The following is a 13,415-nucleotide window of genomic DNA, read 5'->3' on the forward strand; positions in this document are numbered from 1 at the left end:
TTCATAAAATATTCCACACAATAACATTTTCCTCAGACTAATTGAATCTTTTATAATTACACAAACATGTGTTGTTTTACACGAATGCCATATTAAAATATCCTCAATGGTAGGGCCACAAAAGATGTCTTCCACTAATACTTTCTCAACCATACTACAAAGCTTTCCCTTATTGGTCACAATTATTCATATATTCATACCATGGTTAAAAAAACACATAAGATAAGCACAATAAACCAGATAATGATACACATTAGTACATATAAAATACAAGTGTTTTCTAACCTCTGGTTCAACGAGAAAGTGTTAAATTCAGAACAAAATGAATGGAGAATGTAGACAAAATAATATATATATATATATATATATATATATATATATATATATATATACACACACACACACATATTCAATGATTTAAAACTGCCTGAGTCGTCATCTTTGGTCCTTTGTTTAAGAATTTGGGACACACGAGATGCAACTTCACCTCCAAAGTAGCTTCCCCATTTTGTGAAGGGTTATACTTGCATGGTCCCATGTCTTCTATTCCTCTCTCTTTGCTTCTTATATATATTAGCAGAAACCAAGCTTTTCAAGAGCAACTCAGTATATAGAGAGGGTAAGAGGGTTTCTATTTATACCACCATTGACATATATCACTCTCTAAGTGAGAGCATAAGAAGAACATAGAATGGAGGCTAAGACTAAGATGTCTGAGTTGCTGCCATTCATAATGATGGTGATTATGGAAGGTTGGACCATAGGACTCACCATTTTTGCAAAAACTGCAATAACCAATGGAATGAGCCCATTTGTGTTCATAGTTTATACCAATGCTTTGGCCACTGTAATACTGTTCCCTTGTTCCTTTTTATCACACCAAGATGACAGGTCCTTCTCTTTCCTCTTTCCCTTTTTCCTTAAGACTCAAGTTGCTAGCCGCATGCATGAAGTTGTTTGCATGGAGGATTTGCTTTGGTTCTGATTTCAATGTTCTATTTTTTTTTTCACAGAAAGGAGCGGCCAACTTTTACTTTCTCTTTGTTCATGCGATTCCTGTTCCTTGGCTTTATAGGGTATACATGCGTTTCTCTCTCTTGAGGGTTCTTGAATAATTGAATTAAACTTTTATGAATTTTTTATGTCCTTCAAATATTAGTTGGTTGTAGTATTATTGTATTCATGATTTTAGATGGATGGATTTTGCAGGATAACCATGGCTCAGAGCTTTTTATTCCTGGGTCTAAGTTATAGTTCGCCAATACTTGTGTGTGCCATGGGACAATTGATTCCAACGTTTAACTTTCTTCTCTCTCTCATTCTCAGGTTCCTCAATAACTTGCGGAGACTTCTTTCTTTATACACATCTTCAGTTCGATCATAATGCACAGTTGCCATATATGTGTATCAAAAGATTTATGTGATATTATACTTTATTAGTAAATTGTAAAATTGTACAAAAAAGAAACTAAATCTACATAATGATAATATCTGTATTGAAACGGCTTTTAGATCATTATCACTAATGTAAAGTAAGTAAAAGTTGGAGGCTAACTTTTATTCCTATATTCCTGGTTAACAATCATGCATGATGATTTATTGTTTCATTAATTTTAATAATAAGAAATCAGAACTATATATAAACACAAAAAACAGTTTATATATCCAATTATCATTACAATGTATGAATATGTTTAATACTTTTTTCTATAAATATTTATACAGAAAAGAATAAGTTATTTTTTTCCTTACAAATTAAAATTAATTTGTTTAAATAAATTAAATTTATGAAATTAGTTTAGTTATTTTTTATTGTTTTCGTATGTTTCTACTGAAAGGATATTCGACCAAAAAACCATGTATATATACTAATGAATAAACAAAACTATATATGTATGAAAAATTTATTAAATTTTATAATAATATCATGTTTACCATGAATTCAATTTACTTGTAACATATAATGCACAAGATTTAAACTATAACAAATATATATATATATATATATATATATATATATATATATATATATATATATATATATATATATATATATATAGAAGTTATAAAATGAATTAGTGATAAAATTATGAGTGAGTGAGATACCATGGGTTCAACTTTCTCCCTGTATCATGATGTCAACTTTATAGATCATTTTAATTCATACTTTCAGTTTATTTCAGGAAGACAGAGCTGAATTTAAGAAGCACTGGTATCCAAGTCCAAGTAATTGGTATCTTGGTATCAATAATGGGAGCAGTGTTAGCTGAATTCTTCAAGGGACCACTTATAAGACCCTCTTCACACCACCTTAAACAAACCAACCAACTTCTTGTCTTCTCCTCAACACCAGAGTTTTGGCTTCTTGGTGGCGCTTTGCTTGCTACAGCTTTTTTCTCACTTTCACTTTCCAACTTCATCCAAGTATACACCTTCTCTTTTAATTTTCAAACCTTTTTTTTTCTCAAAATATATCTTTCTCTTTCGAATGAATCTTCGTGGTAATTCAAGGTTGTTCTTAATTTACTTCTCTCCCTGCTATAGAAAGAAACCGTCCAGCAATATCCAGAACCAATGAAGGTGGTTTCTTATTGTAGCTTAATTGGAACGATCCTCAGTGCAGTAGTGTCGTGTATTGTTGAGAGGGACATAATTGCTTGGAAGATAAAACGTAACAAGGATCTTATTCTCATTCTTCTAACTGTGAGTATCAACACAAATTGAATATCCTTTTGATATTCATAATTAATAACAGCAAAATATAATTGTGTGCTGCTGATGAGATATATGTTACAGGCACTGGTAGGAGGTGTGATTCGTCCAAATATTCAAGTATGGTTAACCAGAATGAAGGGTCCACTTTATGTATCACTTTTCAAGCCCTTTGGTATTGCATTCGCCACTACTTTTGGACTTTGCTTCTTTTCTAACAGCCTTCATTATGGAAGGTACTTGAACTCTTCACCCCAGATGGATATTTTTATGTCTTTTTTTCTGAAGTGATTAATTATGCACAAGACTTTTGCTTCACTTGATTTGTCTGTATCTCTCCTTCATACGTAATTTGTTTTTATTTCTCAAAAAAAAAAACTTGCAGTGTGATAGGAGCAACTTTACTTGGAATGGGGTATTATACAGTGATATATGGACAAATCAAAGGAAATGAAGAAGAGACAAGCTGTGACGATAGCTCTGATTCTTTGGACAAGAAGATACCTCTTCTGCAAGAAAAGATGGAAGTGTAAATAGAGTTATTATTATCATACTTTTTCTCTCTTTCGTGTGAATAAAACTTCGAAAGATATGGTTGAGGAATTCATCTATTTACCAGAACTTCCTCCATACCATATCCTTTCAAACCCATTGTGTTAGAAGTTTCCAGCTATATAAATAACATGAAACATATAAGTTGCATGCAAGAAAAAAAGATGGTGGAATTGATACATACAATACAACATTTCTATCTGTATATATAACATGTATATCCAGCGTTACTGTATTGATATATACGTGACCCATATATTTAGAGTCGAGTCATTCAAATTTCCAATCGTGGTTGTATAAAAGAAATTCAACAAAGGCCAAAAAGACTTGACAAAATATGCACAGTATCAGGGTGATAGACTCATCAAATGAGAAAGAGCCTTCCTTTTCTTGAAAAAGAGAGCCAAAATCATCTTTTCCACACAAATTAGACAAACTAAAGATTATAAATTTAAGTGCGTGATATTGTTATAAAATCAAAAGCTAAAAGAAATTTTGAACAATCAATATAATAGATGTAATATTCCAAAGATAAAGTGTAATTTACTTTAACTATCTTTTTGTAAGCAAAATTTGATTAAAAAGACAAGTATAAAAGATGCTTAAGTCAATAGTTTTGCAAAGCCCTTATCAAGATAAAAGACAAACCATGACCAATACATTAATATATATTGAACTCAACTCTTACCTTTGTGGAAAGATGATCACTATCAAAGTTCAAGACATGAAGAGATACAACCCTTTAAGAACAGTGATGAGACATACATCTACACCCTTGGACGGAACAACAATATCCATTAAAGTTTTATCCTTTTTACTCAGTTTGTTTTTATCTTCTTCATCTTCAGATTTTTATTTTTCCATGTTCTAAAAGTAAATATTCACACCACTTCTGCTTATGTCATAGCAATTCGCAAGCAACCACCATAGATGGCGGTGGACCTCCACCGAGGGCCTGTTAAATAAACTTTAAAATATTAAAATTTATTTTTTAATATTTTGTTTGTTGTTGCGTGTTTTACGTAAAGCGGATTTTATTTAGAAAATAGGGAGGAATTAGAGATAGATATTATTTAGTTTTTATTTGAAGTTGTTTTTATTATCTTGTAAAGGCCCACAGCCTCTGTTATGTTTACGGCTATTTAAAGTCATTTTATATGAATGAAAAGGCACTCCCACAGTTTATCAGGAAACATATATTAGAGTGGAGTAGTTTTTGTTTATCTGAGAGAGAGAGAAATATTTGTGCCGCTAGGGGTTCAGTCTTTACAGAAAGGAAGTGGAGCGCGCGTTTATTTTTTCTAACGAAAATATTTCCAATGTGCAGCTGTTGAGTGTGTTTTATTTAACAAAGTGGTATGCAAAGCTCTGAGTACCGAGAGAGAAAAAAAAGAGGAGAATCAAACATCGTCAGAGAAAAAAGTCATGTTTGGCACATAATTTTGTAAACAGTGTATGAAAACAAAATGTATTGATTAAATTATGGGTAACAAATACATAGAAAACATGAAATATATCAATTATTAAGTTATTTCAGTTTTACTTGTGCAATAAAAGATTATTAAGGTATACTTGTTTTCTGTGTGATATAATAATTTAAGAATACCCATGGAACTTCTTTTCATTTCTTTCATTTCATGCATCAGAATAGATTTATGGTATGGTGTCTAATATTCTTTGTGTCGTAATCTCTGAACAATTTATCTTATATACATTTAAAAATATACAAAATTTATATGTACATGATTAAGTTACGGTGAATATGTTTACAAGCATTAAGTATGTGAGAATATGGTAGCTGAAATTTTTTAACTTTTCCACAATTAGAATACATTTCATCTCTAGATTCATCGTAAAGTGTTTACAAGTCGCTTCTCTTTAATTAGATTAATCATTTCTATAAAAAAAAAATTCTCGTAGTGACTCAACAAAAGTTAAGTACTTTGAATTTTTTGCCTTCAATTATGCACCTTTAAATGCCTTGCTTACAACTTCGTGGTAGACATAAAAAGGGGTTTTATTTTTTCGGGTAAAATTTCACCTGCCTCATACGAGGTACAGGGTCCCACAAACTTGACAACACTACAAAGATTCAAAAAAAATATTCGACAGAATAACATTTTATTTAGATTCTAATTGAATCTTTCTTCTACACACGCAAGATGGTAGTTAACATGAGCGTCATCATTAAATATCCTCTTGTGGTAGGGCCACAAGAGATGTCTGCCACTAATTCCTTCCCAAACCATACTACAAACTTTCCTCTGATTGGCCCCAATTATTTATGTATTATACCATGGTTAATTAACTCCATAAGATCTACTACTATAAGCCAAAGAGTGACACATATTCAACTGATGTTTTACCCTTTGTTTAACATTAATGATGCCAAACTAAGACCAAAAAGAAAAGAGGACAAATTAAAAGAGAACAAGGGCATAAGATCTACCACGAAGAAAATAACTCAATGATTAAAAACTCCCTCAGACGTCAGCTTTGGTCCCTTGTTTAAGAATTTGGGACACTCGAGTTGCAACTTCACCTCCAAAGTACCTTCCTTTTTCTCAAGGGTTGCAACTTGCAAGGTCCCATCTCTTTTCTTCCACCACCTTTCCTTCTTATAATACAACCACAAACAACTTTCTCCACACAGAGAGGGTTGGCTTTCTTGGTTTCTGCAAGCTCCTACTTGGGGGAGCACACAGACAAAGACAAGTTCCATACCAGATACTCAAAGCTCCTCCCTCTCTAGCTGTAAATATATAAAACGGAAAGTTCTAGTTTCTATTTATACCACCATTATCATATTATCACTCTCTGACTGAGAGTATAAGAAGAACATTGAATGGAGGCTAAGACTAAGATGTCTGAGTTGCTGCCGTTCATAATGATGGTGATTATGGAAGGTTGGACCATAGGACTCACCATTTTTGCAAAAACTGCAATAACCAATGGAATGAGCCCATTTGTGTTCATAGTTTATACCAATGCTTTGGCCACTATAATTCTGTTCCCTTGTTCCTTTTTATCGCACCAAGAGGACAGGTCCTTCTCTTCTTCTTTTCCTTCTATTCTTGTGTTGCTAGCTAGCTAGCTCATGAAGTTTCTTGCATGGAGGTTTTGTTTTGGTTCTGATCTTCAGTATTCTCTCTTCTGCACAGAAAGCAGCGGCTAACTTTTACTTTCTCTTTGTTCATGCGATTGTTGTTCATCGGTTTGATAGGGTACATACACATACATACTCTCTCTCTCTCTTATGGTCCTTGAATAGTTGTAACAATTTTTTTGGCCTTCAAATGGAATCTTCACACAGTGGAAGATTTTATTTGCTTGCTGCATTATAGTTATTTGGCTCAACAGTGGTATTCATATTTGTAACATTTGATTATATTAATGGATTCTGCAGGGTAACCATGACTCAGGCCTTTTTATTTCTGGGTCTAAGCTATAGTTCGCCAATACTTGTGTGTGCCATGAGCCACTTGATCCCAACGTTTAATTTTCTTCTCTCTCTCATTCTCAGGTTCCACCTCGTCAAAACTCAGTGATTAATCTACCTATCTATCCATCGATGTATCTATATATAGTTTGATGTTAAAAAACTGAAATCTGAGTTTTTGAAAAATATTATCTAATCTTTAAGATATATAATAGTTGAAAATATAAAAAAATTGAAATTAAAATTGTGAATTGTTTTTCAGGAGTTTGCTATAAATATAATAAGTTTATACTGTTTATTTCAGGAAGACAGAGTTGAATCTGAGAAGCCCTGGTATCCAAGTCCAAGTGATTGGTGTGTTGGTATCAATAATGGGAGCAGTGGTAGCTGAATTCTACAAGGGACCACTTGTAAGACCTTCTTCTCACCACCTTAGACAAACTAAGCAACTTCTTCTCTTCTCCTCAACACCAGAATTTTGGCTTCTCGGTGGCGCTTTGCTTGCTGCAGCTTCCTTCTCCCTTTCAATTTCTAACTTTATCCAGGTATACTTCTTCTGCTTTCTTATGTATACCTTTTAACGTTTCCTTCTATTCTTAAAATCATGTTTTCCCTCTGATGAATAATTGTGGTGATTCAAGTTTATTCTTTTCTTTCCACCTGCAAGAAAGAAACTCTAGAACAATATCCGGAACCAATGAAGGTGGTTTCTTATTCTAGCTTAATTGGAACGATCCTCAGTGCAACAGTGTCGTGTATTGTTGAGAGGGACATAAATGCTTGGAAGATAAAACGCAACAAGGATCTTATTCTCATTCTTCTAACTGTGAGTATCAACATATATAGTTGAATATCATTTTTTGATATACATAAATAAGTTACCGCAAAGCTGTGCTGATGAGAAACGTGTAACAGGCACTAGTAGGAGGTGTGATTCGTTCAAATGTTCAAGTATGGTTAACTCGCACGAAGGGTCCACTTTATGTACCACTTTTCAAGCCCTTTGGTATTGCATTTGCCACTACTTTTGCAGTTTGCTTCTTTTCTAACAGCCTTCATTATGGAAGGTACTTGGACTAAATTCTCATTCATTTGTTGACCCCAGATGCATATTTTTATACAAGTATGAAAATTTTGGTTCTAATTTGTCTGGATGTCTCCTATATAATTTTTATTTTTTTTTTAAATGTGCAGCGTGGTAGGAACAACCATAGTTGGAATGGGGTATTATACAGTAATGTATGGACAAGTCAAAGGAAATGAAGAAGAGACAAGCTGTGACGATAGCTCAGATTCCTTGGACAAGAAGATACCTCTTCTGCAAGAAAAGATGCAAGTGTAAACAGAATTTTGAAAGATTCTAGAGGCAGAGGAATTCCAGAATCTTCCTCAGTATCATATAGTTTCAAACTGATTGTGATACAAGTTTCTCCCATGCTGCAAATAGTTCAACTGTAATTAACTCAAACTGTATATAAATCATGAAACACGTAAGTAGCACAAAAACAAGGTGGTTGAAGCCTTTGCATTGTCGTTGTACAAAATATCCGTTTGTGTATATAAATATATGTATCTCGGGTGTTACTATATTGATGAGTTTTGGAATGATGAAATTTGCTATTATTGCTATATAAAAGAAGGCAAAGACTTAAAAAATCAAGCACAGTATAAGCGAGATGGAGAGTTCTTATCAGTAGAAGTTTTGCTTGTGCTGATATAATTGTGATGGGCCTTCTTTTAATCGAAAAAGACAACCAAAATCATCTTTTCCACAAAAAATTTAAACAAACTCAAAAGCTATGAATTAAACTCTGATATTTTGCAAAATCAAAAGCTAAAGTAAAAGTTTCATAAAGCATTAGTATCAAGTTGCTGTCAGTGTAACAGTACATGTCAGTATTAACAAATTTACAATTGGCCAATTCAATCATAAATATTTTAACGTGATTTTCTAAGATAATTAAAAAAAAAAATTAGTCATACATTTCTTTTCAGATGCTACGGATTTAATTCAACCATAAATGTTTGTTTTATTTAAGAATGAAACGAAATTGCAACTTTTTAATGGGAAGTGCTGTCGAAAGTCTTAGTTTTTTCAGAGAAATAACAAAATCAAAGAAAGTTGACTTGCTGTCAGGAAACACAAACAAGATAGAATAATTTTCCAAATTCTGTACTAGTTTGTATTGATCAAAAACTGAAACAGTATTATATTTTATAACCAAATACAAATATCCAATCCTACTACTTTCATGCATGAATTAGTCGGTTGTACTAACTAGATCATAAGCTAAAATATAGCTTTTTCTCTTCCTAAAGAATAAGTCAATAACTAACCTAATTTATTTAAATCAAAAACTGCTTAAAAATAGAACAATAAAATATAGATAACTTATCTGTTAATATTCCCTCCCTTAACCTAGATGTCAATAGCATTTAGTTTATCTCTGACGCTTTAACCATGTCTAACATTCTTCTAAGCTTTATAAATTACTTCAATTTTAGTGGTTTGGTCATTATGTCAGTGAATTAATTTTGAGTGCTACAGTAGCTTAACTTGATGCTTTCTTTTTTTTACAAGATCTCTTAAAAAATAAATCTAACATCAATATATTTACTTCTTTCTTGAAATATTGGACTTTTAAATAACTTCATGGTTGAACCGTTGTCACATAGAACTAGAGTATTTTCTTGTTCTTTGAATCCAAGAGTCTACAATATCCAGATACATTGACATGCACATGATGCAGTAGTTATGTACTCTACTTTTGTGGTAGACATTGTTATCACTGGTTGTTTTTGGAAGACCATGAAACTGCTTTAGACCCTAAAGAAAACACAAAACTAGATGTGATCTTCCTATCATTCAAATATCTAGCAAATCACTATCTATATAAGCAACAATCTGTGTTTTCCCTTTTCTGGTAGAAAATACCAAGTTCAGTGGTGCCCCTTAAATATCTCAGTACTCTTTTGGCTACAGACCAACGAATTTCTATTGGATTGGCCATGAATTTACTGATTAAGCTAACTCCGTACATTAGATCAGGTTTGGTTTCAATCAAGTACATTCCAACTACTTGTTTGGAAAACGTAGCATTTATTTTATTCCCTACATCATTTCTACATAATTTTGTACCAGGAAAAATTAGATTCTTGACTACATTACATTCATTCATGCCAAATTGAGATAAAACGTGTTGAGCATATTTCCTTTCACACATGAGAATTGTATATGCATTTTGTAAAATTTCAATTCGAAGAAAATACCTCATTCTTTAAGTCGAACATGTCAAATTTTGACATCATAGAATTTTTAAAATTATCACACATATTTTCATCATTTGCAGTATATATTAGATCATCTACATATAAGCTCACAATTAACAATTTACCTCCTTTTGTTGATTTTGTAAACAATGTTAGTTCACAAGAGCATCTCTAAAAGCCATTTCTTAAGAAGTATGATTCTATTTTATTGTACCAACTCTTGGTGCTTGTTTGAGTCATACAAAGTTTTTCTCAACTTGTATACTTTATCTTATTTTCCCTCTTCATAAATCCAATAGGTTATTGCACATATATTTCTTCTTTGAGCTCTCCATGAAAAAAAAACATTTCACTGGAAGATAATCCAACCATGTTATTCATCCATTGAGATGATTATGCATATGGTGTCAAGTTTAGCCATTGGTGCAAAAACATTATCCACTTCATATTGTTATGCATAACCCTTTGCTATTAACCTTGCTTTGAATTTGTCAATTTCTCCATTTTCTTTAAGCTTTGTCTTGAATATCCATTTTACTCCAATTGGTTTTACCCCGTAAATCTATCAACTCCCATGTACCATTCCTTTCTATTGACTCCATCTCTTTTACCATTACATCTCTCCACTTCTTTCTCTTAATAGCTTCGTTGAAAGTTATAGGGTCATCAATAGCCACAAACATTAGATTTACTTCTTCGGTCTTTTCCTTCTTCATAAATCTGTGCCATCCGCATTGGTTCTTTCCTACACCTTTTAGGCTTCCCTTCAATTGAAATTTCAATTACTAGAGGTTGAGTAGATTTAGTTATGGAATTTATTCTAGTGCTAACAACTTTTGTTTCTTGTTGTTTCTCCTTATTTTCTACATACTCTTCAAGTTGTCCCTCACAATCTTCATTTTCACTCCATTCTGTTGGGTCTATTAAGAAGGAGGTTCACTAGGGAGACACAAATACCAATGAGATATGAGTCCAACCATATAAGGGATTGACACCACTCTCTACCCAAAACCTGAAGGCAATGGGTTAATGGGTCTTTCACCTTTATATAATGCTTCACTTTCTCATTTCTATCCAATGTGGGACTTAGATTCACACTTGGATTCCCAACACATTCTATGTTTCTTCAAGAGTTTTATCTTCTACTATTTTGTGGGACTTCTATTAAGAATGTGAATACACCAGTTTATTGCTTCTGGCTAAAAAACTTTGGGAACCTATCTTCCAACTAGCATTAATCAAACCATATTCATGATAGTTATATTCTTTCTTTCAGCAACTTCATTCTTTTGAGGAGTGTAGGCAGCTATTAATTTTCTTTGAATACCTTGGTTTCTATAAAAGTTTTCAAACTCTTTGGAAGTAAATTATCCTTCTCTATCTATGTATACATAAGTAAAGAATGATTTCTCCAACCTCCTTTTCACCCATGTTTCGAAAATTTTAAATAAAGAAAAAAATGATTTCTCACTTAAAAATGTATACCCAAGTTTTACGGGATAAACCATCAATAAAACTTAAGATATACCTCTTATTAATGCTTGAAGTTGGTTGAATAGGCCTATATATGTCTACATGAACCAATTGCAGCTTCTTTGATGCTCTTCAAAGGCTTTTCTTTGATATTATGTTTCAGTGTTGTTTCCCTGCCAAGCACCATGTACACAGATCCTTGGGAGTTGTGATAGGAGGTAGCCCTTTCGTTGTTTAGTGACCAGTGTTTTTAAGTCATCATAGCTTAAATGTCTTAACCGATTAAAGGTGTGATTTGAACTATTGAAAAAGTATGTTATTATGCTGAGAATTGTGAATGGTTGAGGATCAAGGAATAATGTGATTGTATGTTATGATGAATTGAGCTATATGAGAAATGTGATGGAAATATTGGATGATTATGTTATAGAAATTGGAAATGAAGGGAAAACTTTCGAGAAAGGATTTCAATGTGATAAATGTATAAATTGTTTGGTGTGTACAACTATGTGCTTCCTAATGAGGAAGAATATAATTTAATAAGATTAGTGTGATTCAATTGTTAGGAATGCTCTTTAAAGTTATTCTTAGACTCTTAGACTCCTATGAATGGAGTTTATATGGTGAAAAGTGCAAGAGGTTTCTATAGTTAATTTAGGAGTCATGGATTCCTTTTCAGTTAAGTTACACTGACTTAATCCCATGGAGAGTTTTGTGAATGGGTAAATTCTAGGTCAATCTTAAGTTATCATATTAGGAAATGTGAAAAATTTGATGAAATCCCATGGAGAGTTTTGTGAATTGGTAAATTCTAGGTCAATCTTAAGTTATCATATTAGGAAATGTGAAAAATTTGATGAAAAGTTATCACAGTGCTCAACTTCTAGTGTTCGAGCAATTGTATTAATATGAACATTAAGTTTAGAAATGTCTTAGTCTTGTGTTCGTGAATGTGTGACTATAAGATTATATGATGTGATGAAAATTGAATGTTTAATTTTAAAAATATAAATTTTGATATGATTGGACTTAATAGTCTTTGTGTTGTGTGTTTTTTTTTCTTTCTTCGTAACGAAAGTAGAGAATATTACAAATAAATATAAAAAGAATCTATGTAACAAAGTCTATGAGAATAAGATATATTTTTACTTGTTTTTGAAATGAGTGTAGTTAATATGAAATATTAGTTCCATATTCTCATAAATATAGCTAGATAAAAAGCTAGATAACTGTGGAATGTAAATTTTAAATATTCTACGATTAAAGACTATATCAGGTATAATATGTCTTTATCTATGTACTAGATTTGTCTCTTTATCAACTTCATAAATACTTAAAAAAGTAAATATGTCTATTTTCTCATATTATATATAACAAGCTACTGAGGTAAAAATAATTTAATATCTATAGAACTGATTATAACATGAAAAGTGAAAAGTACAGTTTGATTACAAAATACAAATAAAATAAAAATAACTATTTTGAAAACGTAAATTGTGATAAGAATATAAAATTCAAATTTAAATAAAATTAATATAAAAAAACTGTAAATCTAAATAATATATAACGTGAAACTATAAAACAATTTTATTTTTAAACTCTTTTTCAAATATCTTTTTAAATTCTTGTACTTAAAATTAAACTCGTTTTCCTTTTACGTATTGTCACGTCCCTCTATTATTGGACTCATGTCCTATTTTTAATTACATGTACATGTGACGGAGCAGTAATTCAAGACACGATTCAGAATTCCATCTTCCATCACTACCACTCCAATTATATTCTTCTTATTCCATATCCCAATCACTCAACAGAGCACACATTTTCTTTCTCCATCTCCATTCTCTATCACAAAAAATGCATTCCATCATTACAAATATTAAAACATAATTAATATATATATATATATATATATATATATATATATATATATATATATATATATATACTATTTTGTATCCATTTCGAA

General features: G+C 31.7%; 2 protein-coding genes across 2 annotated transcripts; both read left to right on the top strand.

The window, feature by feature from the left end:
- Window positions 1-660: 660 nt before the first annotated feature.
- Window positions 661-3,394, top strand: LOC148203950 (WAT1-related protein At1g70260-like). The gene is made up of 7 exons (XM_088105717.1): window positions 661-891; window positions 1,014-1,076; window positions 1,210-1,326; window positions 2,184-2,424; window positions 2,545-2,703; window positions 2,797-2,948; window positions 3,098-3,394. The coding sequence occupies exons 1-7, from the start codon at window positions 692-694 to the stop codon at window positions 3,243-3,245; spliced, it is 1,080 nt and encodes a 359-aa protein (XP_087961843.1). The 5' UTR covers window positions 661-691; the 3' UTR covers window positions 3,246-3,394.
- A 2,464-nt stretch (window positions 3,395-5,858) lies between these two features.
- LOC124840741 (WAT1-related protein At1g70260-like) lies at window positions 5,859-8,290 on the top strand. The gene is made up of 7 exons (XM_047316855.2): window positions 5,859-6,309; window positions 6,426-6,488; window positions 6,671-6,787; window positions 7,008-7,248; window positions 7,371-7,529; window positions 7,619-7,770; window positions 7,898-8,290. The coding sequence occupies exons 1-7, from the start codon at window positions 6,110-6,112 to the stop codon at window positions 8,043-8,045; spliced, it is 1,080 nt and encodes a 359-aa protein (XP_047172811.2). The 5' UTR covers window positions 5,859-6,109; the 3' UTR covers window positions 8,046-8,290.
- Window positions 8,291-13,415: the final 5,125 nt, after the last annotated feature.

The sequence above is a fragment of the Vigna umbellata genome, chromosome 2 (assembly GCF_029865625.1).
Source record: "Vigna umbellata cultivar VRB3 chromosome 2, Vumbellata_1.0, whole genome shotgun sequence".
Taxonomy (NCBI): domain Eukaryota; kingdom Viridiplantae; phylum Streptophyta; class Magnoliopsida; order Fabales; family Fabaceae; genus Vigna; species Vigna umbellata.

Bases quoted from the DNA above. Each gene is read 5' to 3' on its own strand.
- LOC148203950 (XM_088105717.1), top strand. From the start codon at position 692: ATGGAGGCTAAGACTAAGATGTCTGAGTTGCTGCCATTCATAATGATG. The intron at 1,077-1,209 runs GTATACATGCGT...TGGATTTTGCAG, and splicing joins CTGTTCCTTGGCTTTATAGG to GATAACCATGGCTCAGAGCT. The intron at 2,704-2,796 runs GTGAGTATCAAC...TATATGTTACAG, and splicing joins TTATTCTCATTCTTCTAACT to GCACTGGTAGGAGGTGTGAT.
- LOC124840741 (XM_047316855.2), top strand. From the start codon at position 6,110: ATGGAGGCTAAGACTAAGATGTCTGAGTTGCTGCCGTTCATAATGATG. The intron at 6,788-7,007 runs GTTCCACCTCGT...TGTTTATTTCAG, and splicing joins CTTCTCTCTCTCATTCTCAG to GAAGACAGAGTTGAATCTGA. The intron at 7,771-7,897 runs GTACTTGGACTA...TTAAATGTGCAG, and splicing joins AACAGCCTTCATTATGGAAG to CGTGGTAGGAACAACCATAG.